Raw genomic sequence first — 27,675 nt, forward strand, 5'->3', positions numbered from 1 at the left:
TTCTTTTTTAAAGTATAGTTCAGGGGTTTTTTTTAAGCTGGGTTGTATATGGAACTTATCCACAGTCAGTGTATTTACATACAGTAGATGGCAGTCGGCATGCCCCAGTTTGGAGAAGCAGGCTGGAGTGTGACATGGAAGCTAAACCATGTTTTGCTGTGGAGGGATCAGCAACAAAACGTATTTTAGCCACCTAAAAAAGTCAATATGAGTTTAAATGTATGTCGTCTCTTGGAATTTTTAAACTACTTTATCTTAGTGTCAGACAGTGATTTCCAACAAGGGAAAAAAGCTGTTGTATTGCTCTCTTCAAAGCCAGACTCCATTGAGAAAAACAGTGATTTTACATCACTGAACACAGGAGCTACTGGTCTACTGCTGCTAGTTTGTTTGTGTTAACATGAGACTTTGGAGTTTAAAGGGGTTTGTTCAGATTTATCAAAGTCACATTATACTGCAGACTAACTACTGACGGAAGCAGCTGCGGACCAGCAGCTTCCACATTCAGCGAACTAAAATGACTGTTTTTGTTAATGTAGTCTGGTGGTCTGACTAACAGCTTCCCAGTCAGAACAGGCTGTCTGACAGAAAGGTAACATTGTAAAAATACTCCCAAAACAGCGTACACTTAAACTGATATAGATCTTTCTCAGTGGAACTTTTTTAGTTGGCCAAAACACATTTTATTGCCGACCCCTGTCCACAGTAGTATATAGCTTAGCGTCCATGTTATAATAACCTGCTTCTCCAAACTGGGGGCATGCCAACGGACATCTACTGTTTGCAATACACTGACTATGAATTTGTATCCCACACAACCCCACTTCAAAAAATCCAAAGTATCCCTTTAAGCCTATGAATAGATTGTGGGTGAACGTCAATAATGGCTTTTCTTTGTTTTACAGGAAGTTAACATTTCAGCCGTAACCTAGTGACTGTAAAACCTCTTAACCTAAACAAATCACACAATGTTCTTCTCAGTACAAACAGACCTCTGTGTCACTCTGTTGAAAGTTTACACTAAAAAAGCCCACAAGATTACATTCAAATGTGTAAACCAATGCTTAAAATACAACAAGGGGTAAATTCATATGCTTGTTTAATATTTCCCACTGATTTTGGTTTATTCATAATCTTGTATAAAAAAATTCTTGAAAAACCTGACAAGCATTTGTAGTCCAGTGTGTTTCTAAAGCCACGTGGACTTTGGAGTGCATGGAGAGGCTCCCTGCATGCTTTCAGCCGCAAACAGGAAATAATCGAGAGCTAGGAACTTGCAAGTACAATAAGAGCGTGTTAACAGTCTTTTTAGGCACTGAAGTCTCTGGAGTCCCTTGTCTGGACTCGTGTTGAAGGATATGTTGTTTCTTTAGTTCACTGCTTGAACGGATTTTAAGACTACATTATTCACATTAGCACTTCCAGTCGAATTGAAACGAAAAATAAATCAAAACGTATTTTGAAATTAGAGCATTACTACTGTCATTGTGATTCAGGAAGTAAACAGGGCTACCAATGGTAATATGGGATGGTTTCCTAAAATGTCAAAATAACATTATAATGAAGGCGTGTTGGAGATACAAACTGATGATGTATCTCTGAAACTAAATTAAACAAAAACATGGAAATTTTAATGATGATTCTGATTTGATAGAAACAGGAAAAAAATGCTGATTCTGGTTCATTACTTGGTCCCATAATGCTTGGTTGAAGACTGGCCGTACAGCCCGTAGAAGTCAGGGTGCCTGGCCGTCTGTGAGGCTTCCATCAGTCCCCTCATGGGAAAATGCTGCAGTGGCTGACTTGCAGGTAGCGTGGCATGTGGGGGAAACTCCTGAGAGGTCATGGAGGGGAAGGAGTCCGATGCTGGGAACGGGGGCCGGGCACGGGCAGCAGGGGCCCTGGAGCAGCAGCAGTTATTCAGAGTGCACATCAGTACTTTCCTCCCTTCGTACATGGCTTGTTGCGACGCACCTCCACTGGGGAAATGCGAGGGGGCGAATATGGTCCCTGAGTGGTGGCTTGAGCTGGAGCCGAGACCCACCATGTGATGGGCCGCAGAGTCAAGGAGTCGGCTGTGGCCGGGGCCGCCGTGAGGATTCTGGGAGAGGCCATCAGAGGAATACATGGATGAAGCACGATGGCTCTGATCAGCCAGGAAGGGTTTTTTGCTGTTGTAGATCAGCGGTGGAGGATCCTGGGAGGTAGAGTTTGCTGTGTTACTCTCCAGGAAAGCCATGCTATACTTCCTTTTCTGTAGTCCTGAACCAGTCCCCATGTGAGAGCCAGCAGAGCTGCTGTGAGACTGGACAAGCTCGAGGATGGGCGCCTCATTGAACGGTTCTGAAAGTGGCAGGTAGTGGTGGGGCGGAAAGAGATTATAGTTAATTCTCACCGTAATATATCCCAGAAATGGATGTTTAGATATATAGATAGATAGATACTTCATTAATCCTGATTCAACCAAACAATAAAAACACAATGAAAGCATAATTAAAAAAAAAAAAAGTACCATAAAAAAACATAATAAATACAAGAAATACAGAGTGTATGTTAAATATCTTAACATACACTTTTACCTTATTATTTTTATTTGTTGCACTTTTTTCTTACCTTCCAGTATTTTTCGCATGTTCTTTTCTCTCGTTGAAAGTTCGGACAGCATCTGATGAGAGTTGAGCTGGCCGACTCGGAGTGGAGGAATAGAACTACTAAGGTGTGAGTTTGACCTAAAAAAGAGACATGCACACTGAATACTTTGGACCAGATTCAATTATCCATATGCAACTGTTGGTTGAGATTAATTCTGCACTTAAGTGTGTTTTATTAGAGTGGAAGACTGGAAACATACTTGTCAAATGATATATACCTTTAATTAGAGCTGCACGATATGAACAAAATATGGGATATGTGATAACATTGTTGAATATTCTGATAATGGTATTACTTGCGATAAATAGAAAGATACTGAAGCGTACCCAGTTCTGCCTTTCTCCAGCTTTTTACTAAAAATACAACAAATTGCTTGTTGAATTTTAAAAAATGGATGGAAATTATGTCTAACATTCTTTTATTGAACAAACTGAGCACTGAACTAAACACGGAAAGGTACCAAAAGAAAAAAGAGTGATTTTCTACTGATTGTGTATTTATTGTGTTCATAAATTGACATCATGAAGACAATTTAAAAAAGATATATATTTTGAAGTCCTACCTTTTAAGGAACACTTTAATATACTTCTCTCTTTTATTATGCATACAAATGTTGAGTAGGATTATGCAAACAATGAGATAAAAACTAAAATGCCTTTTTTCCAATGTATCTGCTAGGGTCAATCAGAGTTGCACTGGTATATGAAAAACGTGACAGGAAAGAGACTATTTGATTATCCAATGCTCTATCGTCAATGACAGCAGGATAAGGTTCAGTGCACCAAGAACGTGTGCGTGTAAGCAGCACTGGTTTAGTTCAAAGAAATGAACAAATTCTGAGAAAGAAAAGAGAGCAGGAATATTAAATGTCTACAATATGTAACTGTTTAATAATACCCAACAATGCATTACTACTTGCTGACTCCCTGCTTTTGTAAATGAGTTTCTAATTACTCAGATACTGCATACACAAAGTTGCCTTGCTCTTCTGTGTACCTTCTCACACTGACTATCTAACTTATGATTAACAGTAAATACAATCATGTACCAGTACTGTGAAATACAAGAGATGAATAAAAGCTTACCTGTCCATTAGCAGCTGGTAAGGTTTTGTGTTCTGAAAGACAAAAAGATGCATAAGTCATTCAGACTGCCATGGACAGTGGTTGTGTTGTGGTCTCTCTCTCTGCATTGTGTCCATGCAAGCATTGTTAACTTTGATTAAATGGATGCAAACACTGTAAAACACTTCCAGTAATGTGTGTGTGTGTGTGTGCTGCACAGACATGAGTGCATTTGTACCTTCATGAAGTTAATGCCGTCTGCTCTTTTGAAGAACGTTTGTACTGAGCTCAGGAGTTTTTCTGCTTCCTGGCGCTTCTCGTTGAGCTGCAAAACCTGCTGGGAGTTTTTCCTCACAAACATGGTGTAAGTGCTCTCCAGCATCTGCATGGTTTCAGCCTGGTTCACTTCTAGCAGCGCGTGCATCCTCTGATACTGGGCTCTGGCACGCTCCTTCAGTTCAGACACTGCATCCTTTGCAGAAAGGACAGGTTGGGGACAGGTTGATTAAGAAACACACACACTTAACTCAGGTGTCCAATCTTTTTACATGGCAAATTGAATTTATAAGCAATGGGAGGTATGATTGATTCAGCCTGCCAAAATAGTTGTATAATGTAGCTAAGGAGGAGCTTTTGTCATGTCTGAGAAAAACTGATCAAGGTTTGACTTTTGGTTTCATCAAGTTTCACCATTCTTTCTTTAATCTGTCTCCACAAGTAAATTGTGATAGAGACAATTTTAACAAGCCAAAGCATGGCAACTTTGTATCTATACACAGATGCCAGGCATTGACTTTTCTATTATATGTCAATGACCCCTTAGCTGAAACAGAGACAGAGTGGGGACCCCCTCCTCCAGTTACATAATGTATATTATAAAGCTGTTAGCTAAGTTGTTCACCTCCTTGATATTGATATGTCTTGCACAGTGTTTTAGCATTTTCTAGCTTACATGATTGCACAAGGATTCATGGAAAAAGGCTATTTTATCATTTATGTTGTGTACTGTTAATTGACTTTCTTTTTTTATAAATGAATCGGCCAAAATGTCTTTACAAATAATCTATTGGATTCATGTTAATGTGTATTTTCAGACTGATTTTATTTTATCTTTTTTTATTTTTGAAAAAATATAACATAATTTTAAAGAACTCCCTAGGGCTCAGCATATTCCAACACATTTAAAATCGAAATAATATTGTATCATGACTTAGGTGTCGTGATAATGTTGTAATATGGGGCTTCCCACCCTTACAAAACAACTTTGCAACAATTATGTCTACATTTCTTAGCACAAGCATTTGTACTACAAAGTTGATACAATCACCATTTAGCAGAAAGACCTGGGAATAAAAATATGCTTCAATACACAGTAATGAATTTTAGTGCTCAGTTACTGTAGGTTAAAGTATGTTTTTTTCTTTCTGTTTTGTGGATTCAGTGCTTTTTGAAGTGGGGAAGTCATTTGCAAAATGCATTTCCCACCCTAATGCGCCAGCCATGCAAAGCTAGAGATACATTTCATTTTCTTTTCATTTTGCAACAGTGAACAAAGGTGCAGAGTCATTTCATTAGGGCAGTGTGTGGACAGAATTATAGCATAAAACCCACACAATGACAAAGAACCAGGGGACAAGGACTGGCAGAACTGTGTCTTGGTAAGTACATGAACTGTACCTTCATCAGTGTCTTGTCTGACTCCAGCTTGGTGAGCTGCTCATCAATGTTCTGAACACGACCATCCAGTCTGTCTTGCTGCCTCATTAGCATGGCCTGTGGAGAGATGGCATACAAGAGATGGATTAGACAGATGAACCACAACAGGATACAGAGATACAATATATATACAAACTCTTGTATAAAACTCAGACCTCTGCTGTGACCTCAGCAAACCTAGCTGCTGTTCATGAGTCACTAAGACAATGTCCTCCACAATCCTGATTAGACGGAGGAAACAACAGCTGCCAGCAGCAGCCACATGCATTTATCGATGAGGAAAGCACCAGCAAAGGCAAACACAATTGCCCAAATCCATCTCTGATTGCTCCTATGTTAGGCGGGGACTGTGCTACACCAAGTGAAGTCAATTGTTGGGACCAGCCTACTTCCTCTGTGGGCTGAATCAGACTGCAAAAAGAGCCAAAGGCCGGTAAAAGAGCCGGTAAACATAATCCTTCTCCATTTACTGCAGGAGATGGAAATCAATCTACAGTCACAGGCTGACAGCTAACTAGGAGCAGGGGAGGGCAGGTACGCTTTTTAATGAACTGTTTCTGCATGGGAAAGGCACCATGCCCAAATAAGAGAAAACCTGCTGTCATGGCAACAAAGCCTTGTGTATGTATTTATATGTGAAAGCTAATGTGTATGTGAGGGAGCAGGAGGGAGCAAAAAGCGGGGGTGTCTCACTACCCCTCTCTGCTTTCTCATTTTGCCACATGCATTGCTCCCATTGTTTGCATTGGCCTCTGTGTCAGTGACAGATTGTCATGTCTGTGTGCATAATGCTGGGGTCTGCTCTCTCCCTCCGCATGAGTGTGCATGGGAGAAAGGGAACGGGAGGAAAAGTGCTATTGGGCTCTGCTTGCACATGCCAAGAACCGACAGAAAGAAAGTGAGAAAGACATACAAAAAGAGGGTGAAACCAACAGAGGGAAAGTTTGAATCAAAAAAGAGAGATAGGGAGAATGAGGACATTCCTGCGGTCTCTAGTGAGTGGGTTTCAGGGTAGCTACATTGTGGTATCACAGCAACAGGCCTGTTCAGCTGCTTACAGCACTCATGGATTCTTATGTACAACAACTGGCTGGCCACTATACTATACCGCAGTGAACACTTCCAATGGTCCCTCTTGTTTCTAAAACCAAACTGCAAAAAAGACATTAAACACCAACTAATACATCATACTAATCCCACTTTTGCTTGTTTGCACAGCCCTTAAAACTGTCTATTTTAGTGAAGACAAGGTTACAAATTTTCATCAGAAATATTTCTTCCTCCTCCATATGGGTTTAATTTATGACACAGACTTTAGACTTTTGACAAAGGATGCACTAACAAGGGAAACTTGAAACAAATTTTCAAAGCAGCATAAATTCTTCATTTGGGCCATTTTGGGACAGCGGAAAAGCCTATAAAAACAACATTCACATATTATCACCTTACATTTGTTGGTGTACATGCAGCCCATATATGTATAATTAGAACTGGGTACCAGACCCCAAGATGGCACCTATTGAGTCCAGTGTAGATTGCTTGGCTGCTGCCTTTACCAGGAGAGTAACTAGCTTTTGGGTTTACTTCTAGGACACAGCGGTGTTTCTCCCACTGGCCCTAACCAGGTGATCCTGCTTGACTCATCAACTTTACACTGTAATGACAGATTTTCAAATCACATCTTTAAGTTGAGGAGTTTCACAAATATAAAACCTCCATGGATCAAAAATCCATAATAACAGGAGTCATGACTCTTTACCGAGGTGTCCTGTCAACAGTTTTCCAGATGTCTCTTTTATGATAGTCAATGGGGAAAATACTTTTTGGGCCAGAGGGATATTTTTTTGCGCAATACAGGGAGAGGCCACAAGGCAAAATTAGATGCACGGCTAAGCTGTGGTGCCATATCAAGTCAATACATCCATTTTCCAGCCAAATAGGATTAACATTCACATTCATTTAAAGTCATGCCTCTGTCCATCCAACACATGTAGGTCCAGTGATCATTTTCCTTTTACACCAACTCCAGTCTGGCTTCTTAGCAGGTCACTGCTCCTCAGTGTTTGCTGTTAGTCTCTGGCTGAGAGTCCAACTTCTGAGTGTGTGAATTTATCCACTATATAGTCTCCTAAAAAAATCCACAACGGAAATAAAAAAGTATTATTAACGGTATGTGTACTACTCTCTGCTAAAAATCTCACAAGAGTAGAGTGGGCGTCCCGTGAACAAAGGCTATATCCTTGCCGCAGCTTCCGCAGGTTCGACTCTAACCTCTGTCCTTTACTGCATGTCACCCCCTATCGCTCCCCTTTTCACACTAAATCTTACCTGTCGAATAAACCAAAAATAATCTTACAATGTAATGCATCGTGAGTTAATATTGCAGTAAAATGGGGTTGTGGTTACTGTGTTCATGACAAGAGTCCATATGAACACATATGAGTTTTTCGTGTTCACGACTTCATGTCATAAACTTGAGCTCACAGATTCCATTTAAAGGCAGCAATACTATTGAATATCTATTATACAGGAAGCAGTGAATAAGTAAATAAGGGAATGATTTCAGACACAGCCTCTTACTGTGTTAACTAACTTCAATGATCTCTAGTCACTAACTTTGACGGTCTGCTATTTGGTGCTGGGCAGGTACAGTGAGGTTATCAAAGCTGCTGGCTGCCACTGGAAATGTTGCTGATGAAAGCGGTGAAGGTGAACCAAATCAGTAAAGTTGTCATAAGACCGTTAAACCAAAACAATTAACTGAAAGACACTAAAAGCTGAAGAGAAGAACAGAGTTGGGTGATAATTCTCTTACACAGTCATTTAATCTATTGTTCATACAAAAATATCGATCAGTGCAGCTTTAAGTGCTCACAAGATAACATTGCATTTCCAATAATGTGATCATGCATTCATTGCTGCATCCGTGTTGCAGTGTCAACGGTCAGCGATAAAGGGGGTTTTGCTAGAGAAATCTAAAAGGTATTTTATTTTATGGTTTGTGAAACTGAGGCCGATACAGAGTGACCACAAGAGATGGGGACTGACCTGGAGTGTTAAAGCAAGCCCAACATCATAAAATGATAAATCATACAGGTGTTGAAACAAAATGGCTGTCTTTAAATAGCCTTAAGCTAACTGTATGTTGTTCATTTTATACTTTGGAGGAATGAAATTGGCATCTGCACTTGCTCTTTGTTACTGATGGGCAGAATGTGAGCTCAGACAAATACTCACACTAAAGCAAGCTAAGCATCATGCACCTTTGAAATTACTCTTCTTAGTTCTGCAGCAATTAGTTGATTAGAAAATAAATGACAACTATTTTGATAATTAGGACTGGGTATCTGGACTTGATACCTTTAAGGTACCGAAATAACCCAGTACCAAATTGTATCAAAAAGCCTCCAGGGAAACCTGCAACTGGACATTTTAGTATGCAGATCTAGTAAAAAAAATGACTATTTCTATGATTTTGCATGCAGCCAATAATGGCAAGAGTTCTTCAGTTTCATGTGAAGTCAGTTTCAATTGTAGTGAAGTCAACACAGTGTATTTGACAGTTGGCAGTTCAGCATGTCAAGATGCCATCTAATGAGTGGTGGTGTCCTGTAATGCACCTGAATATTTCCGTTTTCATGATGGGTATTGAGTAAAGTAAAAAAAAAGGTATCAAATTAAGTTTCTATTGGTATCAGTATCATTTTAAGGGTAGTGGTATTAGAACTGGTATCCTAAATTTTTAATGATACCAAGCTCTATTGATAATCAATTTTTTTTTTTTTTTTTTACAAATTCTTTTAACAAATAAAGCAAACATTTGTTGGTTTCTTGTTTCTTAAATGTGAGAATTTGATGATTTTCTTTGTTATACATGATAACAAACTGAACAGCTTTGGATTTTTGGACTGTTCTCCATTTAAAAAAATGCAAACAAATAATTTGACGACATCTCCGTAACCTCCTAAAAACTACACGGGGGATGTTTCATTACTTTTTAAAACTTATTAAACGAGATAATGATAAACAGATTAATTGACAATAAAAATAATCATTAGTTGCAGACCTAATATAAACCCTGTTTTTAACCACTGACTGCACGGTAGAGCAATGTTATGATGAGTGATTTCTTGTTATGTTTGTATCAGATGTTAGTTCTATCAGCATGCACATGGGGATTGCGGATGTGTGACGGAAACACCACTGGCTGAGCAAGTTCTGTTTGATGAATCGCCCGCCATTTCACCAAAGCGTGACCTGTTTTTAATACGTCAATCATACACATGTATACCACAAGCACAGGGGTGAGGTGGTAAGTTGGTGGAATTCATCTTCTGTAAAAATGTAGCAATTCAAGACTACAGAAAGATGTAAATGATGATTGACGCCAAATGTTGTCATATACATGCATGCATCGTGTTCGCCAGGCTATAAAGAGACACAATTGTAGAAATCCTATGGTTTTGCTAAGTAGCTACCAGCTAATGTTACATTCAATCACTTTTGTGCACCTAAAGAGTGCCGACATGGGCACCATGCTCTCGTGAGACTGGCAGTTTCATGTTAAAAATCAACAGAATGGTCCTAAATCATGCATCACACACTCATAACACATCCCAAACCTGCACTACATCTCCACACTACATCTCACTCATGCAGGCCCTTTCAGCTGAACAGTCCTCCTCAAACAACCCATAACGGCTGACTCTGCCCTGCACACTCACGTGGCACCTATTTACTTTGCCGTGTTTCTTGTTTCATCCAGTTTTTCATGTCCTGTATGCACAATACTTTTCAGACAGCACACCTGCATTAATAATGACTGTCTTGACACGGTGCATAAAAGCTCAGCAGTATCTCATACCTTCTGTGTGAGTGCTGTATTGAGAAAAACAGGAAAGAACACTTTGTTGGGTTATTGCTGTCGTAAACGGTGCATGAACTGCTTTATGTGACTTGGCGTCACATAATGGCAACAGCTTTTCTCTGCCTGGATGCTTCTGCTCAACAACTGTGTCTTCCTCATTTTACCATGTTTCCTCCAATTCCCTTTTTGTCTTGTGTGCTTGAAATAGCGTAAGGGGACAGGAGGGAACTGTCTGGTTGCTGATCTCTCTGTAGCAGCGTGAAAGCCTACCTTTATCAAGATTAAATCCGCCAATGATCACTTTCCCCACTGTCCTATTTAGGCATCCAGACACCCGCGGGTTGCCAGGAAGCTCATGTTTAAATGAGGAGCCTCAGGCTCAATGAACAGAGAGTCTCTTTCACAATCAACTGACAACGATTCCCCACGTCTGATGTCAATGGACTGCCCTCAGCATTCTGGGGAACTGACTCACTCCAGCCCAGATACAAGAAATTGCAAACGGCAGAGCTTCCATGAGCTATGGTTTCCTGCTGAGGTGCATGAGAAAACCAAGGTGAGGCTGTGTGGGAGGGCTTCTCCTCCGCCTGTCCCAGGGACGACATTACCCTCATATTACCCTTCCTTCCTTGTCTTGAAATTACCAGCAAGCCTGTAAAAGGTTACTGTAAAAGTCTCCTTTGAGAGCCAAAGATAACCCAAGATATGAACACAGCTACATTGGCTTTTTCCTTTTTGTTTATCCCAAAAGCAACAAGAGTGCTGCCAGGGGAATTTAAAATCCTTTTACCAAAATAGACCACAGCTCTGTCAAGGAGAACGACCTCTTAGTAAGAAATGAAGAGAAGCCACTCCGGCCTCAAATTACTCGAAGAAATGGACCAGCATTCAAGAACTTTTGGCCACTGCCACATTTATCAGTATTAGAGTGCACTCTGTGTCTGAAGGCCCCAGCATGGACAGTGTTAATTTGAGAGGAGCCAGGAACTCTGACTCCTGGATAACTCCATTTACCCTGCGAACATACAGTTGTGAAAGAACAGAAAGATGGTTGGGTGTGTGCATGTGTGTGTGTGTAGAGAGAGAGAGCAGCTGTGGAAAGGGCTGAACAGACATCTTTTGTCCCAATAATAGCTCTGAACCAGAGCAACAGTTTGCACCAAAGGCCTCAGCCGATTTAGAACTTTGTGATCCACACACTGGAAAGAAATGCGTCTGTGACCTTCCCAACTGGAATAATACGATCACCAAACGTATCAACAAGACCGCAACACGGCAGATGCTAAAACTAATCTGATTCTCACATCCACCCCTTCAGCGATAGGGAGAATCAGGGAAGAAATGTGGCAGTGTGGGTGGTTGTTTTTTTTACACCTTGCCACTTACATTGGAATTGTGAGAGAGAGCGAAATGAAATAATGTATAGAACTGAGGAAAATGCAAAAGTGGACACAACCAACCAGGACGCCGTTGCCTTATGTGAGACACATTCTTCCATGCATCCTGAGGTCAACCGTGCCAGGGCAGGTCACTATTCGCCTGTTGTCAGGCCTAGACAACACTTACAAGGGATTTTTTAAAAACATAGTTTATGCAATGCATTTTGGCCTTTCGTCCACACGCAAAATGTATTTTAGGTCACTGAATATGCTTCTTTACTAAAGCTCATTCCAGAGTGAAGATTTTCAGAAACTTCCTTAGACTGGGAAAATTGAGTTTTTGGCTTGGGACGCCAGTGTGCGCTGTTTTCTCCTTTGTGAGGTGTCACAAATGAGGTGACATTTCATTCAGTGGCAGACATGACCTATACTGCTGGTTCTAACCTCGCTAACAGGACTTTTGACATTTTCTCGTCCACTATATTGTGAAACAGAAGTGTTTCAGAGGAGAATGTGCTACAGAGGTCACGTAGCATCACTGTAATCAGGTAGCATTCTGGTAATAGCTTTTTTCAGGCTTCTTAATAGCCAACATCATCTTCTATGTGTGATCGGCCAACATGGCTTTAGGGTGAGGGTTTTATCTAGAGATGTTCTGATACGATCATCAGAATTGCCTGCAGTACTGCCTCCAAAGCTGGATCTGTTATCAGCAGGTACACAAGTCGAAGGACTAATCCAATACCATGTAATTCATTAGAAATCTTTAAAGTAGTTTCACGCCCAGATAAAATGTCATCTTTCCCCAAAATCAATTCCTCTTTGCTGCTCTAAAACAAGTAACCTTCACAGGAGGTTGGCCTGTGCGGCCACTGGCAACTCCTGTTACAGAATTGTGATGAATTGATTTCTGGTAAATATTGGAACACTGCCATTGGCAAAATGTTAGCAATTGTCAATTTTTTACACTGGATAAAATAAAACTTCTGATATTTGTTCTCTGTATGTATTTGTTAATACTTTGCAAAAGGTTTAACTTGAGATGTTTATTATTAAAGGTAAAGAAAAAGTTGGTAGGTCAAAATCTTATGTCAGCGATCTATACCCAACATGTATGTAGATTAATGTAGATATGTCTACTGTGTGTATGTTTGTGTGTATGTATTGTTTGTGTAAATAATATAAAAAAGGTTTAACTTGAGCCATGCCATAAAATAGCAATTTTACATTCATACAGGGTTAGTAGTACAAAGCTGGTTTTTTTTGGGGGGGGGGTTACACATATCGGAGCAGTACTCAGTATTGGAAGTTCAGGTATCAGAATCAGTATTGGGAAGAATAATTTGTATCAGAACATCCCCAGTTGTATCACTGCTTGATGATTTGATTAGAACAAAGGAGAAGAAACCCATTTCCAATAATATCCATATACATGTGGACTAGGCCTTAGATTAACACTCATATTATAGAATCCGTTTTCCTCTTTTACTCCTCTCTTTGTCTGCCTGAAAACTCCCAGCTACTGGAAATGGTTGAAATACCAAGTCCAAAACTTTCTGCACATTTTCACAAATCACTACAAGTCATTCATCGGCCTCTAAATTTTTAAGTGTGCATTTCCGCCTGAACAAATCCTGAAACTGATCAGGGTAGCGAACATAAACAAACCACATGTGGATCCACCCCCACTGCAGAGGGGTCACTGTTTCCGGTGGATGCAGATTGCATCACAGCACTTACCCGAGGGCACAGGGCGGCTAATGCAAAGGCGTGGCAGTGTGGAATGGGTGGTTTGATCAAGGTTAAAAGCTGTGTGGGACGTATGCCTGCATGTGTGTGCATGTGTGCTATCATCTACCCCTGAGGGGTGGCTTTCACCTGTCCTGTCCTTTCACATCAGATTAGATTAAAGGGGCAGCAAAGAGAGAAGGCCTTTATAGACTGAAAGAAATGTTTGCTTTGAGGAATCCATGGAAGAGAGTACATCTATCAAATCTTTAGACAGTCATCTGCCTGTCAGCTGACAGTTTCAAGTAAATGTGTGAGTAAGAGAGTGTGTGAGGGTGCAATTTATGTACCTGCATTTGTATGCGTTGCGTATCCACATCGCAGACTGTGTGTCTTTGGTTAGTGCAGTGAGAGATGCAGCAGAACGGACACAGAGCCACCTGCTCCTCCTCACAGTGGAGCAGCCTGTACTCCTCATGACTGGGACAGGTCCAAGCGCTCAGCTCCTCAGCGTCAACTAACAGGTGTCCCGGGGCTGCACACGGCTGCTGTAGGTGCGTCTGGATATGAGTTTGGCAGCAGGGCTCCTTACAGCGCAGACAGACCTTCCGCACAGGCAGCGGGGGGCCTCGTCTGCAGAGGACACAGTGCAGCACAGCGGGGACTTTCTCAGTGTTCAACGCGTTAAACCGCTTCACTATGTTGGCGAGCTTAAAGTTCTTCTCCAGTGTGGGCTTCTGCTCATAGTCGTGGTTGCATTCAGGACAGCGGACCGCAGCGTTGTCTTTGGCCCAAGCCTCAGAGATGCAACCTTTGCAGAAGTTGTGCTTGCATGGCAGCTGGATGGGTTCGTCAAAAACATTCAGGCAAATGGGACACAGAAGCTCCTCTTCGAAGCAGTTCTTCCAACTTTCGTCCATGGCGTCAGCTGGATCCAAACTGATGTTGAGTGAAAAACTGAGAATTAATTTCTAAATATGGATGACAGAATTCTTTTTATATTAATAAAATATATAACAATTATAAAAAAAAATTACATAGCACAATTCATGCTGAACATAAAAGAACATAAAACGTTTGTGACAGGCTTAGACAAGATAATACAGCCATCAGTTAAAAACACATTTCAGAGGAAAGCAATGGAAAAAAGACGAGTCTTAAGATTTCTAAAAGAAATACCTTTATGAAAGTTGAGCCTACATATTTCCACTTGACTTACATCTCGTCAAAAATGACACAGAGAGATGTGTGATAAATTGTTTCGAGGTTAATGAAGATTAAAACATAATGGTGAAACAATGGAGCATTAAAAGGGGACGACTGAGTTGAAAGATACTGATTAAGTCAAGTGGCCAATGAAGTGCAACCACAGTGAAAGTTCAGTAACACATCCCGAACATTTGCGACAAAACAGTTAATGACAATTCAACATTTGGTTTGTGAATTTGGGAATTCACGACAGGACGGTGCAAGCTGTGGCGTTTGAAAGCGAGTGACAACTTGCTACAGACTGACACTGGAAATGGGACTAGTAAAATGTGACACTGGGCTACTCTGACATTGTATTTTTACGCGAAGACACTATTGACAACTGCCAATAAAACATTATAGCAGTCTAAAGAAACGTACTGGATGTATTTTTATAGAAGAAAAAGCAACGTTACCAACTATTTATTTTCCATGTCGTCGGCAGACTCCGGTGCACCTATAACGCCGTAGAGCTTCGCATCCAGCCCGCGATGAGATCCAGCTCCTCCGGTTAGAAAGCAGCCGTGTGACCGACGTACAGCTCAGCACCGGGATTTTAAAAGATTCCCAGTTGTTAGTCGGCTGCTTTCGCTTTCCCGTCAACTCTCTGACTAATATTTAATGGTAAGTGCAGGCAGACTGTGACTCGTCGGCAGGAGCTCAGTGCCTCCACACTGACTGCCCCCCTCCGATAACGTGACCCGTCACAGAGTTGATACACAGACGGGGAGGAGTCGAGAGGAGGCGGCGGAGGAAACGGCCACAGCAAACTCTACCGGAGAGACTGTAAAAATGACCAGGAGACATTTGTGTGACCTGGCCTCGTTTGGTTTCTACCGCTGAGTCGTGGCCAGACAGAGGAAGAGGCTCCCAGGGGCTCACGAGAGGGTTTGTGCACGAGGCGACTTTGAAACACTCGCGAGAAAAATATAGTACCGTAAAACTTCAATTAATATCCCGGGCTATTATTTGTTTGATTTTTTAAAAGCTGAGCCAATTTCTTAAAATTTCTGATGAAAACATTAGTAGTATTATTAGTATTAGTATTACAAGATATACATGAGACCCGAAAAAAATAATCATTAAAAATAAACATTTAAAAAATGTGGGGAAAAAAACAATAGGAAAAATGTCCAGAAAATTAGATTTGTAGTTATTATAATTATATAGTTAAAATGATCTTACAAAATTTTTTTTTAAAAATTTAAAACATTTTGAACTTTTTTGGGGTCATTTGTTATTGATTTTTTGCCCCCCTTTTTCTTTATTTTCAGGTAGTTTTCTTTGAACTTTTTTTTTTTTTTACTAATATCTTGCTCATTTTTGAGTCTTTGAGACTCAAGTCTTGTTATGTTGCTCGATACCTTCTCTCCGTGTTTTTGTGAGAAATAAAACATATTTGCTCAGGTTTAAAAGGGTTAAATCACGGAACTCAATCTGGGAAAGGCCTCTATATGGGACAAGTTTTTAATTCTTTTCAAACAAAACTATTACTAAAAACATTCACACACAAAATAAGCTCCACTGTAATTCTGCATTAGTTTTCCATCTTTATTTATGTAAATACCTACAGGCTTTAATGCACTTGGGATTACAATCAGGCAGTTCTGTCATAACATAGTAATTACAAAATACCATATCAAAGGCGTCTAAAATTTACATTTGTCACTCTGAATAAAAAAGATGCCATCACGTGTTGTATCATAAGAGTACATTTCTGTAAGAAGACACTGTAGCAAAAGTAGTCTGTTTTTGTGTTAAAATAGAGTGACAGCATCAAAAACAGATTGACCGTGGCAGCCGTGACTTCTCTTTAACTATCTCGGAGCTGTAGGCAGCGTTAAGAGTCAACAGAGAATATGTGGTCCTTTTCAACACAAGGCACTGAGGAATTTCACTCATTTTCAAGCAGGTCCTACTGATAACAAAACAAAAACACAAATCATATTTATGTGGCCACTGGAGACAACACTCGAGAGAGGACACTGACCACGGATTCCCATTCTTTGAACATTTACAAGAGACTTGATGTATTTAATTCCATATCTTTAAAATATGCATTTTTTATGTGTAAGAAAAAAATATTAATACAGGAGTCATGTTCTTGGCACAGGGGAGAAGTGGTGGTTCTACCTGCAGCTTCGGCCACATATAAAAAAACAACATAAAAAACAGGTCATATGTTCATTTGGAGTGGATATTAGTTCATCATAGTTTGTCATGTCATTATTACATTATCATTTGACACACAGACAGTATTGGCATTGGGCTGCCAACAGTTAAAACTTTGGTATGACGACAAACACATAACAGAAAAATGTCCAGCATTTGTAAATACTATATACGAACTCAAGTTTAACATGTGACTTTTCCGCCCTTTTTTAAGGCCAGTGGAATAAATAGAACTGTTTTTGAGATCTGCAGCAGTTATCTCTGGAGTGATCACAGGATGTGTTTCAACTGTTTTAGTGACGTATATTTTGGACCACAGACCTTGGCAGGCCTGACTGGAGGAATGACAACATCCTGTTTTGCCCTCCAGCTAGTGTGTCACCTATAATGATTGTTCTTACAGGTCAACCATATGAACAGGCTGGTTTGAGGCCGATTTCACATTCTCTAAAAGCTTTCAAGCCTTTAGAGAAATGTTGTAAACAGTGGGGCTAGTCTGAGAATGCAGTAACAGTCGAAAGGGTTTAGATCGTCCCTCACATCTTTTTCAGGAGTGACACAGTCTCTGGCCATCCACTGTGGGAGCAGCATATCTGTGCGCCCTGACAGCTGTGGGTCGCTGCATGTGCTGGGAGGTCTCCTGTTCATGATGGTCCACTCAGGAAGTGTGTGTCTGCAGGCGTTTGTGTGGTAGTTTTCTAGCAATGAAGTGTCTCATTGTCTCATTGCAGTGGATTATCAAACACAGAGTCTGGGAGGACAGAGATCTTCAGCTTCTTTTCTGGCCAACTGTACTCCTTTGGTAACTTTGTCTATACAAAGAGAAGAGATAGACAAAGTGAAACAGAAAATGCACCAGAAAATCACACTGAAAATAAAAGTTCAAATAAAGGCAGTTATACACACCTCCTCACGAGTGTTAAGTTCTTGTAAATCCCCAAGCATCTGCTCCACAAACTCCTCAGTCAACAATATCTTTACAGGGGGAACAGAAGATCAAATACATGCATTAAATATGAAATCACCACATGGAAACCTTGAGTTTCAGAATGAGTGTGTGTGTGTATACCTGAAGCCAGGGGCCATGGGCTGCAAATGGATGCTCTTCAGTAGCAAAAGCTCCCTCAACTCCTGTAGACACAAATGTAATGGCCGTGTCTCCATTGATACTTTTGTAAGTGAAGTGTCTCCCATGGAGCAAGCGGCCCCTGTAAGAGATTGCATACAGCACAGTATGAACTACAAAGGGTGCATGAGTTTGTGTTTTCATTTATGTTAGCTATAACAGAAAACGTATCTTTCCATGTGACAATTACAAGCAAGCTTTAAAGGAAAAAGATAAAATTGTAGTTTCTCAAAAATGTTGTTGTGACGACTGACGATGTTAGCCAGATTCCTATTTTGACATTTACGGAGACGTATTATTGCTTGAGGCCGCAGCGTAATAGTCAGCATCTTGCAGACAAACTTTAAAGAATTAATCTGCTGAAGAAATACCAAGATAATGAGACTTTTTTTTTTTTTTTTTTGTTGCATGTTTCTTCATGTGACTTTATGAACGTTTGCCAATTTCCTTGAGTAACTGCAGACATTTGAAAAAGGTGAAATATTTTGTAATAAATCAAAACAGGCACTTATGAAACAACTCTTTCTTTTAGTTATCTGAAGTCATTTTTTATAATTTCAGTGTGACAGGAAACAATTGCAAAAAACAATATATATAGAGGATTTGTTATCAAATCAAAGTTGTATCACCCTAATTTACCAAGGAAATTGGTTAGTGATAAAATGTTAATATAGTCTACTTTGAATATGACATACATCTTAACGAGATAGTTTGGATCTTTTAACATAAGGTTTTATGCAGTACTTATCCAAAGTCAGTGTACTAGCTTAAGTAGATGGAGATTGGCATGGCCCCAGTTTGGAGTAGGAGACAGGAGTACAGGTGCTAAGCAAAGTGTTGGGGTCATCAACAAAACATATTTTAGCCACCTAAAAATTATCAATGCAGTTTATATTTTATCTCTTTATCTTGACGCAGAGAGCCTGTTCTGATGGGGAAGAGGGCTTCAGTTCCTGACCATGCTTTTGTCAATGCCACCACACTCCACAAAAAAAACTGTAATTGTAGTTTGTTGAACACATGAGCTGCTGGTTTATCGCTGCCTCAATAAGTTATTCAGTATGTGTAAATTTGAACTTTTACTGACAAAGTCATACAAAAACCCAACAAACTGATCAAGGCGGTGGAGTCTGGCTTTGCAGAGAGCGATATAACGACCAACTGAATCCCAGTCTGACAACAAATTAACGTGGTGACAATATTCTTAATATAGTCTTCACTTACACTTAAACTTTTAAGCGAAACTGCATTTTGCTGCAACCCTTTCCAGAGCAGTACAGTTCATTGCTTACCTTCAGTGGTGGTACTCCTACCTGCTGCTTCAAACTGGGGGAATGCAGACTGAAATCTACTGTATGTAATAAACTGACTATGGGTGAGTGCCTCATTTAATCTCACCTCAAAAGGCCCAAACTATCCCTTTAACGTGGGTCTGGTTGGGTCTGTTGCATAATGCTCAACTATTTTCACAACCTTTAGAATATTAAAAGCCACATAGCTTGTAGGCAACATTTAATATAATCACATCCCATTTTCAGTATCACATAATTGGGCCCATTACTCCATGTTCTCCCTCTTAAGTCCCAGCATATCTCTCCCTCTCTCACACAAAGGTCTCTCTGTGAACTAACTTTGGTCTAGTTCTTTCCTCAGACAGAGATTACATAAGCAGGCTCATCCTGGTCTACTGCCTTTGCAGAGCATCACCAGAGGAGCATTTCTAAAAATGCTGCCGTTCTTATTGAATAGTAATTGCTTAAGTGGTATTTTGTCTGCAAAAACGCATTCCAAAAAATGTCACTTTCCTAATAAAAGGTGTAAACCAAGCCCAGATAGTTGTCAGCCAGGGGTGTGTAGATTTCAAGAGACACAGAGCATATCAGAGGAAGCCCAAACACAAATGTTAAGACCCTGCAAACAACTATGTTTTCATTTTACCATTTGTTTACTCACCATTTCATGTAATTTCATAATGGTTTTTGTATTCTGTTTTAATACCACATAATTTATTTTAATTTTATAAAGATTTTTCCTGTGTCTGTGAAACTCAAATGCAAGTTGGTTGACATGGTAATGATTGGCTGATCGTGTGTTCCCAATACACAACTATAAGGTAACTTTATTATAGGAATTACAGTCACTGAAAAGCCCTGTTTTAATCCAACAAATCATGACATTTGTCCTTCTAAAGCAACTTCCTGTCATATGAGGCACTTCTCTAGTAGGTGAGCAGTAAAGAGAGCCAGTCATTGTGCATGAGCTATGTTACCATGAGTGTCTCAATCATGGTGTCAGTGTACACTAATAACCTCTGCTGACTTCTCTGGTTCATCAAGGGCCATGGGTTCTCGTTTCCAGAAATCATGACCCAGATACTCAAGATAATGCACAGACCTTGTTGTGAGCAGTTTCGTGCAGGAACTATTTTCTTTCTACCAAACTACCCGCCATACACATCACCGAGTAGAATGCGGTGTGCATCTACTCATGGGCGAGAGGCTCATGCCTGCGACAGCACGAGATGTAAACACTGATGGCGTCCTCCTCGTCTGAGCTGTGGTGTCAGCTAGCTCAGTGGTGCTAGGTGAGCTAGCAGTAGATGCATGCTTCCTTCTGCGGTTCGGTTGGCAGGTAAAATTCAGAAGACAGTTCCTTCATGAAACTGCTGACAACAAGGTCTTTGAATTATCTTGAGTAACTAGGTCGTGATTTCTGGAAAGAGACACTGCTGTTGAGTTATTCACAGGCCCCTTTTTAACATCTGAGAAACTGGTTTTCATCCGTGATTTTTTTCTATGATATTCTACCACACCCATCTGACACAAATATCTGGGCTGTTTTTTTTTTTGTTGTTTGTTTAATCTCTCGGTCTTCAGGGCTTGCCAAAAGGGTAAATATCGAGTGTGTGAGTAAAAGAGAAAAATAGTGTTGTACCGCAGGCAGAGGGGCAGCAGTGTTCCTGACTCTTGGTTGAATTTCAGATGGACACTCTCCAACTGTCGTGTTCGGACCAACTCATGAGGAACAATGGCTGCTGAACTCTCACTCTCCAAACTGTCCTTTCGACTCCTAAGACACAGACAAAGGAGAGAAAATACAGAGTGGAAGGCAACAAAAGGGAAATGTAAGTGAGGAAGTCTGATACGGTACAATCAGCAATGAGAGAATGTCTGTCGGTGAAAACAGCTACAAAGGAAATGGCGGCACCTTGGCCTTCGTCTGCAAATGGAAATATTCGGATTTCACAACCACTGTTATCGTATTCTGCAGAAGACTTAACAATTTCCATAGAAAAATAGCTATGATTTCAAACCAGAATATATTGCTGGTAGCTAAGAAACAATGGTGATAACAGTTAAGATCAGTCAGTTGCACTGTGAGTCACTGCATACAGGGGAGGGAGTTATCTTAGTGCAACCCGAGCGCTGATCTGAACCCATGTTAGGGTGTGTTTTGGTGTGTGGGAGGAACACTCACTGAGGTCTCTCATGGCTCTGTCTCTGGCTGCTGATGGGTGGTAGCGCTGCTTTGCTGTTAAACTCCAGCCCTTTTCTCAGGGTCTCCCTGATCTGCTCTGTGTCTGTCAACACACGGACAAAGATCAGCATGGAATTGACCCATCATGCACTGCTGACAGCACGAAACCAGAACTCCTGCACTCAGATCGCTAAGCATCCTTGGATCTGCGTGGTCTTAATTAGAGGATCTTCTCTTTTCACTCCTTTGGGGCTCTGCGTACCTTTGTCTGAGAGCCTCCGTGGCTGTGATCCTATGCAGATGGATCTGCTGTCCTCCTCGTCCTCCGGCGGTCGACTCAGATCATCCCACACACACTTGGCACTGACCCCACTCAAGTTAGAGCCCTCTGTCTCAATACCCTGGTCCACTCTCTCCTGCTTAGATGAGCAAGAAATATACGCAATCATCAACACTTGCTCCCATAAAATTGACATAAGGTTAACATTTTCAAAGGTGTGAAGACACTGCATAAAGATTTCTGGGCCAACAGGGGGCACTCAATACTGTCAAAGAGCAAAATGATGTTTAAGCAGTTGTAAAATTCATTCTCTGTTAAGGGTTCCCTTTAAAATGCTTTGTAGATGTAGAGGTCATTTTGCCTCTGATTTCCAGGACAAATCCTTGACCTGTTCAACCCCATTTCCAAGTAGTACTGCAAGTTATAAATAACATCCTTATATCTATTTATGTCTATAAATGTAGAGAACTGGTTTCCTTCATTTCAATAATAGTGGATTGAAATGATGTTACACAGTTAATATATTGAAAATATGGCATGCAGCATAAGACTGCCCCTAATCTAACACACTGTAAATACAATAGAGTTCACTATGCGGAGTGTGCAGAACTTAATAAAGCCTTACTTGTAGGTGCGGATCAATGTCAAAAATTGTCTCCCCTCTTCTCATGTCTGTGATAAGCCAGGGGCCACCAGCTCTGTACACAGGACAATCATCAACATTAGTCACAGACACCATTAACTATTAACATTAATCAAGTTAAACAAAGAGTTAATAAATGAACAAGTAACTATGTGCTTCACCCGTGGCACACACTGTATTTCAATTCACTTTACTTCAGTGACTGACCATTTGGAAGAAAATGAAAATATTGTATTACAATAGATAATAAAGCAATATATATTTGATTTGCTAAAACTATACAATGAAAGCAGATCTGGTCTGAAATATGTCATTGAAGGTTATGTTGAAAAATCACCAAAATTACAACTTGCGCACCTACACACAAAAAAACGCACAGATAATGACCCTCATCATATGTCAAGCTGAGTTATATTTACTGCAAATCTTACTGATGGGTATCCAATCACATACTAGAATTGCTTCAACTGACATTTATACCAACATTAGCAATCTTGACCTATAAAACAGATTTAACCTAGCTCTATCTAATGAATACTTACAAAAAAAAAAAATGACCAACAACATAAAACCAAAGAATAACAAAAAAGCTCAATATGTTAAGGATCATTTTCAAATCTAAAACATGGCTTCTTTAAATAGCTGAATCGTGTACTGATGCACAGTCGTACTCACACTCTGATTCCACGCATCAGCTCCAGGATGCCTTGGCCATTCCACTGTTGGGCCGCCTGCAGCTCCTCTGTACATACACCCACAATCTATAGGAGACAGTGCAGAGCATTAAAGGGAGTTGTCTACAATTTTCTTACCCTGAGTACTTCTTACTACTGTTGCTGCCTTCATTTTCATTCATGACAGGCACTTTATTTCCAAGGTATTGTAAATATAATTGATAATAGATAAAATTCAACCGGTTTGCAGAAAACACACTGTCACAATTAAGTTTAATGTGGCTGCATCAGCCTTTTTTAGAAAGTTTGGTGCCATTATGTACTACTTAACTAAATGTCACACTGAGTTTACGTACAATTCAGCTGATGTGACTTGATGCAAAGAGGTAGCGCAGACACTAAAACAGGCTGAAGACTGTGCATCTGCCATCCTCCTGTTGCCATGGGACTGATAATACACATACACTGATAGACCTTAAATTAACTGGAAGAATGAGGTGATTGTACACACACTCTTGGGCTCCGAAGATCTACCGTATACTGGACAACAGAAGTTAATTTTCACTTCCATCAAGGTTTTTAATGTCACATGGTTTTTTTGTCAACTCGCTACACTCAGTTTCCATCTTCAGTATGATATTGCATCCACTCAAACTGATTTCTATGGAAAATAGGGATTCAATTTTCCCTGACCAATCTCTAGAGACCAACATATCCATCTGAGTCTAGCGTTATTTTAAGTCCGCCAACATACTAGTTTTGTTATTGAGAAGAAACACTGACTTGGAACAGCTTTGACAGATACGTTTATCTTTTCTATGGCAGTTGCCATGGTTGCTATTACTCATAAGCATTGGTCGTTTTTTTTTTTTTTATTTCAACCAAGAAACTGCTGTTTGATGTCATGGCGCCAGACGAATCTGTGGAGTGGGTAGATTCCAAGGTCTGGACCCGGGCAAATTTTGGCTGAATACACTGAATATTATGGTACAGTGCTGTGTCCTGCATTATCATCACTGATATTAAACTGCAGGGCTACTGTCAGCCACATCTCTCTTCTGATGCCAGTTCATGTTTTGTCAGAATACTTACTGGCTTTAAATTTTTAGGCAAAAGTTCCCAAAGTGCTTGGTGAGAGTTCCTATGTGAATATCACATATTTGAACTCACCTGGAGAAAGCTCACTGAGCCAAAAGGCGTTTGAACTGGTTGCATCTGTGGGTCCTCTGTAAGCAACATATGCTGGATACGAGATTCACTGTTGTCTAGTGGGCTGTGCCACGATACATGGTCGCCACTACAAAATGTGTTTTCTGCAGAAAAGAGAACAAAAGGAGACATTCATTTTTAAAGTAGGGCAAAATATGCTCTTTTAAGTTGTCTAAAATAGCATTTGGGCCTGTTCCTTCGGCCACCAGCGGAAAGCAATCCTACTTTCCAACTTTTCATTATCTGATGGTACAGAATTGCTAAAGGAAAGTTGCAGTAACAGGAAAAGTGGGGACATAGATCAGCAGGAGTATGAGAGTAAGTGAGAGAGAGAGAGAGCGCGAGAGAGAGGGAAATCGAGAACCAAATTTGGCAAGAAAAAAACTCCATCTGAAGAATCTGTCTGCTTGGGAGGTAACATGCACCCCATCCAGATTCGCTGCAGGAGAAAAGCGAGGGGGAAGATGGCCAGGAATCAGCATTCATTTAGCTCAGGAGCCCAGCCCACCCACGCGCAAATTGACCCCAGCTGGATAGCAGAGAAGGGTTGGGTGGTGAGGAAAGGGGAGCCTAGGGAGAATAGCCTTCTTCTCTTTCATGGCTTTTAAATGCCCCCTCCTCACTCAAACACACTTTCTTGTGCACAGTATAATACACAACTGAAGGATTTAAAGAACTTAGCAGCACCGTATATACCCGTTACACACAGAGTATACATTCACACACTACAACAACGGTCTTGTTTGCCATTTGTGAAAACAATCCTATTAAAACATTGAAGGGAAAGAAAGGGGAAATAAGACTTCCTGTCAATACCCAGAGCTCCAACAAACACAAATAATGTGTACCAAGAATGCTGCCTGCAGCACACTCTTCTACTCTTTTTGCATGTTTGAATGTATCACAGGAATAACAAGCTACCTTTACAAAGAACACATTCTTCACGTTCACAAAGACAAGGAGGCATGCCAACTGCAGCCACAGAGTTGTTCTGTAATAACATGTACAGATAAATCATTTACCAGACTATTAACAAAGTGTGACCAAATGAAAAACACAAACCATTTATCTTTTTGTCACACATTTTCTATGTAAAGGATGAAGACTGTATGGCTGGGACTAACATTGTTTTACACTACCTCTTAATCTTTTGGTAACTTTATTGATAAATCCTGTCTAATGACGAATACAATGGGTTCTTTTTTTGTTTTTCAACAGAGCTGACCATCATCATAATACAAAATCTAAGTTCCTAAAAACCTGTGTCACAGGAATACCAGAATCCTCCAATATTATTGCTGCAAAACTCTCCACAATAAAGTTAAGAAGCAATTTATGACTTTTTTTCAATAGAGTATGGGATTAAACAGTTTGCATTGACCTTGAGGTGTTTTTTTTTTATCATCACTCAGGTGCAAGACCAGTATATACTAAACTGTGCAACATCTACACGCCTATGTACAATAGCATGCATTCAGCCTGTCCATTTATTACATTTTGCTTTTTTCTACTGTTTTTTATAATAATGCTTTGTGTTTGTACTGATGCTCACTTGTATTGCTAGTGGGGTTTTTTTGGGGGTTTTTTACTGATGATTCTCATGTTGCTCTATCATCATTGATGCTGTAATAATGTAAATTTCCCCGCTGTGGAGCTAATTTATCTTTTCTTATTTCATCTTTTGTTTATTTCTATTACCTGACTGGAACACATAGCGAGCCAAGCCTTGCATTAGTTCAGCTGGCCAGGTTGGTGGTGCCGTCTCTCCCGTCTCTCTTTTGAGTCTAAAGGTGAGCTCAAAGCCAAAACCACTGGGCCCGTCTGCTCCTGTGAATCTAACACAAACAGGCACAGGCACAGGCACACACACACACACACACACAATAGGAAACAGGATTAGGAGCTGTACTTTTATTGTTTCTTGTACACATGATAGTTATTTTAAAAATCCCAAGCTTGAATTTGAGTTATGTGTCGATAAGAAAACCTTTATTATAGCAGACTTTGTAACTGGGCCTGGGATAGGGGGCAGAGTAATATGTTTCAGACTGAGCAGTGAGACAACATGTTTTTTAGACTGATAACTTTAACAAAACTGCAATTGTGTCTTGTAAGCCCGTTGGGGTTAGGCACATGTTTGTGTGCATGACACAAAAATCAAGGAAACAATCAATCACAACTTAGTCAGTGGGTGGTCTACTCTTTGTGGGCGCCTTACATAAGCAAATATTTTACATAGTACTTAGAAAGACTGGATTTGTGATGTTAAGATTCCCCAGGTAGTTCACAATGTAAATATGTATTACATTAAAAAAAAATAAAAAGGATCCAAGAACTCCCCTGTGCTACAGGAAGTCACATATTTACATTAGCATACTTACTCATGAACTCTATTATCCCCATACAGGTCACTCAGTCCAAAGCTGACATAGTGCCAATGCTCCTGGATGTCCTGAGCAGGACAGCCCTCACTCCTGTACATACTGATGTAGTCTAACGGGTCGGGTCCACCTAACCTGCGAGAATAGATAAAGTAAGGTTTTTAACAAAAGTGTTAAAGCTTGGCTGAAGCAAAATCAGAGGTGAGCACTGTTAATTATTTTTTATTGTAATTATATGTTGTAATTCTATGTAATCTTGATGTAAATATTCCCGTTTTTTACCATTACTGTTATTGTATGCGCGCTATTGTAAGTAACCTTGATATTGGCTCTTTTTTCCTTTATTAAAAGCATAAAATGAAAACCATCGGCCACGAATAAATAAATAAGAAATTGTTATTGTTGTCAGTGGAGTGTGTTTACTCTCAAGTACACCTGTGTAAAGACAATTAGCTCCAGGAGACCATAACCTGAAATGAAGTACTTAGCTGTAAAAAAAAAAAAAAAAAAAATGCACTAATTAGGCTAGGATAGTTTGGTACTAAATCCTCAGACACTCCAAAACAAAGTAGCAGTTACCTACAATATAGTTCCTGTTAGCTGAGAGGTTAGCTTAGCAGCTATTGGCTAAACCTCTAGCCATCACTACATAAACTTTGTCCAAAAACTTTGACAAATTTGTGAGACTACCAACAACAAAACGGGGTACTTACCAATATTTTACAATAGCTGTAACTTGAAGCGGGTTGGCCTGCTCGGGGTAAAGTCGCCGGCATTCCCCGTAGATAGCCTGCAATCCGGGGGGAAACAGCGGCACCAGCCCGTGGGCTTGAGCACCACTGGTAGGCCGTACCTCATCCATGCCACGACCTCGAACAAACCTGGTTATTCTACACAAAACAACGTATATACAGGTGTCTCCTGGTGTCTGCTTTCAGTTTAACAAATACGAGACAATACTAAATCATGAAAACTTCCCACTACTAATGTTAACAGACGAAATTCAAATTTTTAACCCCGACCGCTGTGTTACACTCAGCAGGGGCACAGCCTGTTGCT

At 40.3% G+C, this 27,675-nt stretch overlaps 2 protein-coding genes across 4 annotated transcripts; both read right to left on the reverse strand.

The window, feature by feature from the left end:
• Positions 1-1,092: 1,092 nt before the first annotated feature.
• Positions 1,093-15,354, reverse strand: LOC121954943 (E3 ubiquitin-protein ligase TRIM8-like). Of its 2 annotated transcripts, none has more exons than XM_042502697.1 (7): positions 15,075-15,354; positions 13,757-14,345; positions 5,394-5,489; positions 3,955-4,188; positions 3,738-3,769; positions 2,614-2,729; positions 1,093-2,343 (listed from the first exon to the last, which is right to left on the reverse strand). In XM_042502697.1, the coding sequence occupies exons 1-7, from the start codon at positions 15,086-15,088 to the stop codon at positions 1,685-1,687; spliced, it is 1,740 nt and encodes a 579-aa protein (XP_042358631.1). In that variant the 5' UTR covers positions 15,089-15,354; the 3' UTR covers positions 1,093-1,684. The 2 variants fall into 2 exon arrangements, with proteins under 2 accessions (XP_042358631.1, XP_042358632.1); XM_042502698.1 differs by having other exon boundaries at positions 15,071-15,354.
• An 830-nt stretch (positions 15,355-16,184) lies between these two features.
• Positions 16,185-27,670, reverse strand: sufu (suppressor of fused homolog (Drosophila)). 2 transcript variants are annotated; one of them, XM_042502716.1, is made up of 12 exons: positions 27,330-27,670; positions 26,617-26,751; positions 25,934-26,070; positions 24,197-24,339; positions 23,028-23,113; positions 22,335-22,407; positions 21,692-21,845; positions 21,430-21,532; positions 20,887-21,021; positions 17,896-18,034; positions 17,733-17,801; positions 16,185-17,638 (listed from the first exon to the last, which is right to left on the reverse strand). In XM_042502716.1, exons 1-12 carry the CDS (start codon positions 27,476-27,478, stop codon positions 17,549-17,551), a joined length of 1,413 nt encoding a protein of 470 aa, XP_042358650.1. In that variant the 5' UTR covers positions 27,479-27,670; the 3' UTR covers positions 16,185-17,548. The 2 variants fall into 2 exon arrangements, with proteins under 2 accessions (XP_042358650.1, XP_042358649.1); XM_042502715.1 differs by having other exon boundaries at positions 21,692-21,848.
• Positions 27,671-27,675: the final 5 nt, after the last annotated feature.

This window comes from Plectropomus leopardus, chromosome 15 (assembly GCF_008729295.1).
Source record: "Plectropomus leopardus isolate mb chromosome 15, YSFRI_Pleo_2.0, whole genome shotgun sequence".
NCBI classification, from domain to species: domain Eukaryota; kingdom Metazoa; phylum Chordata; class Actinopteri; order Perciformes; family Serranidae; genus Plectropomus; species Plectropomus leopardus.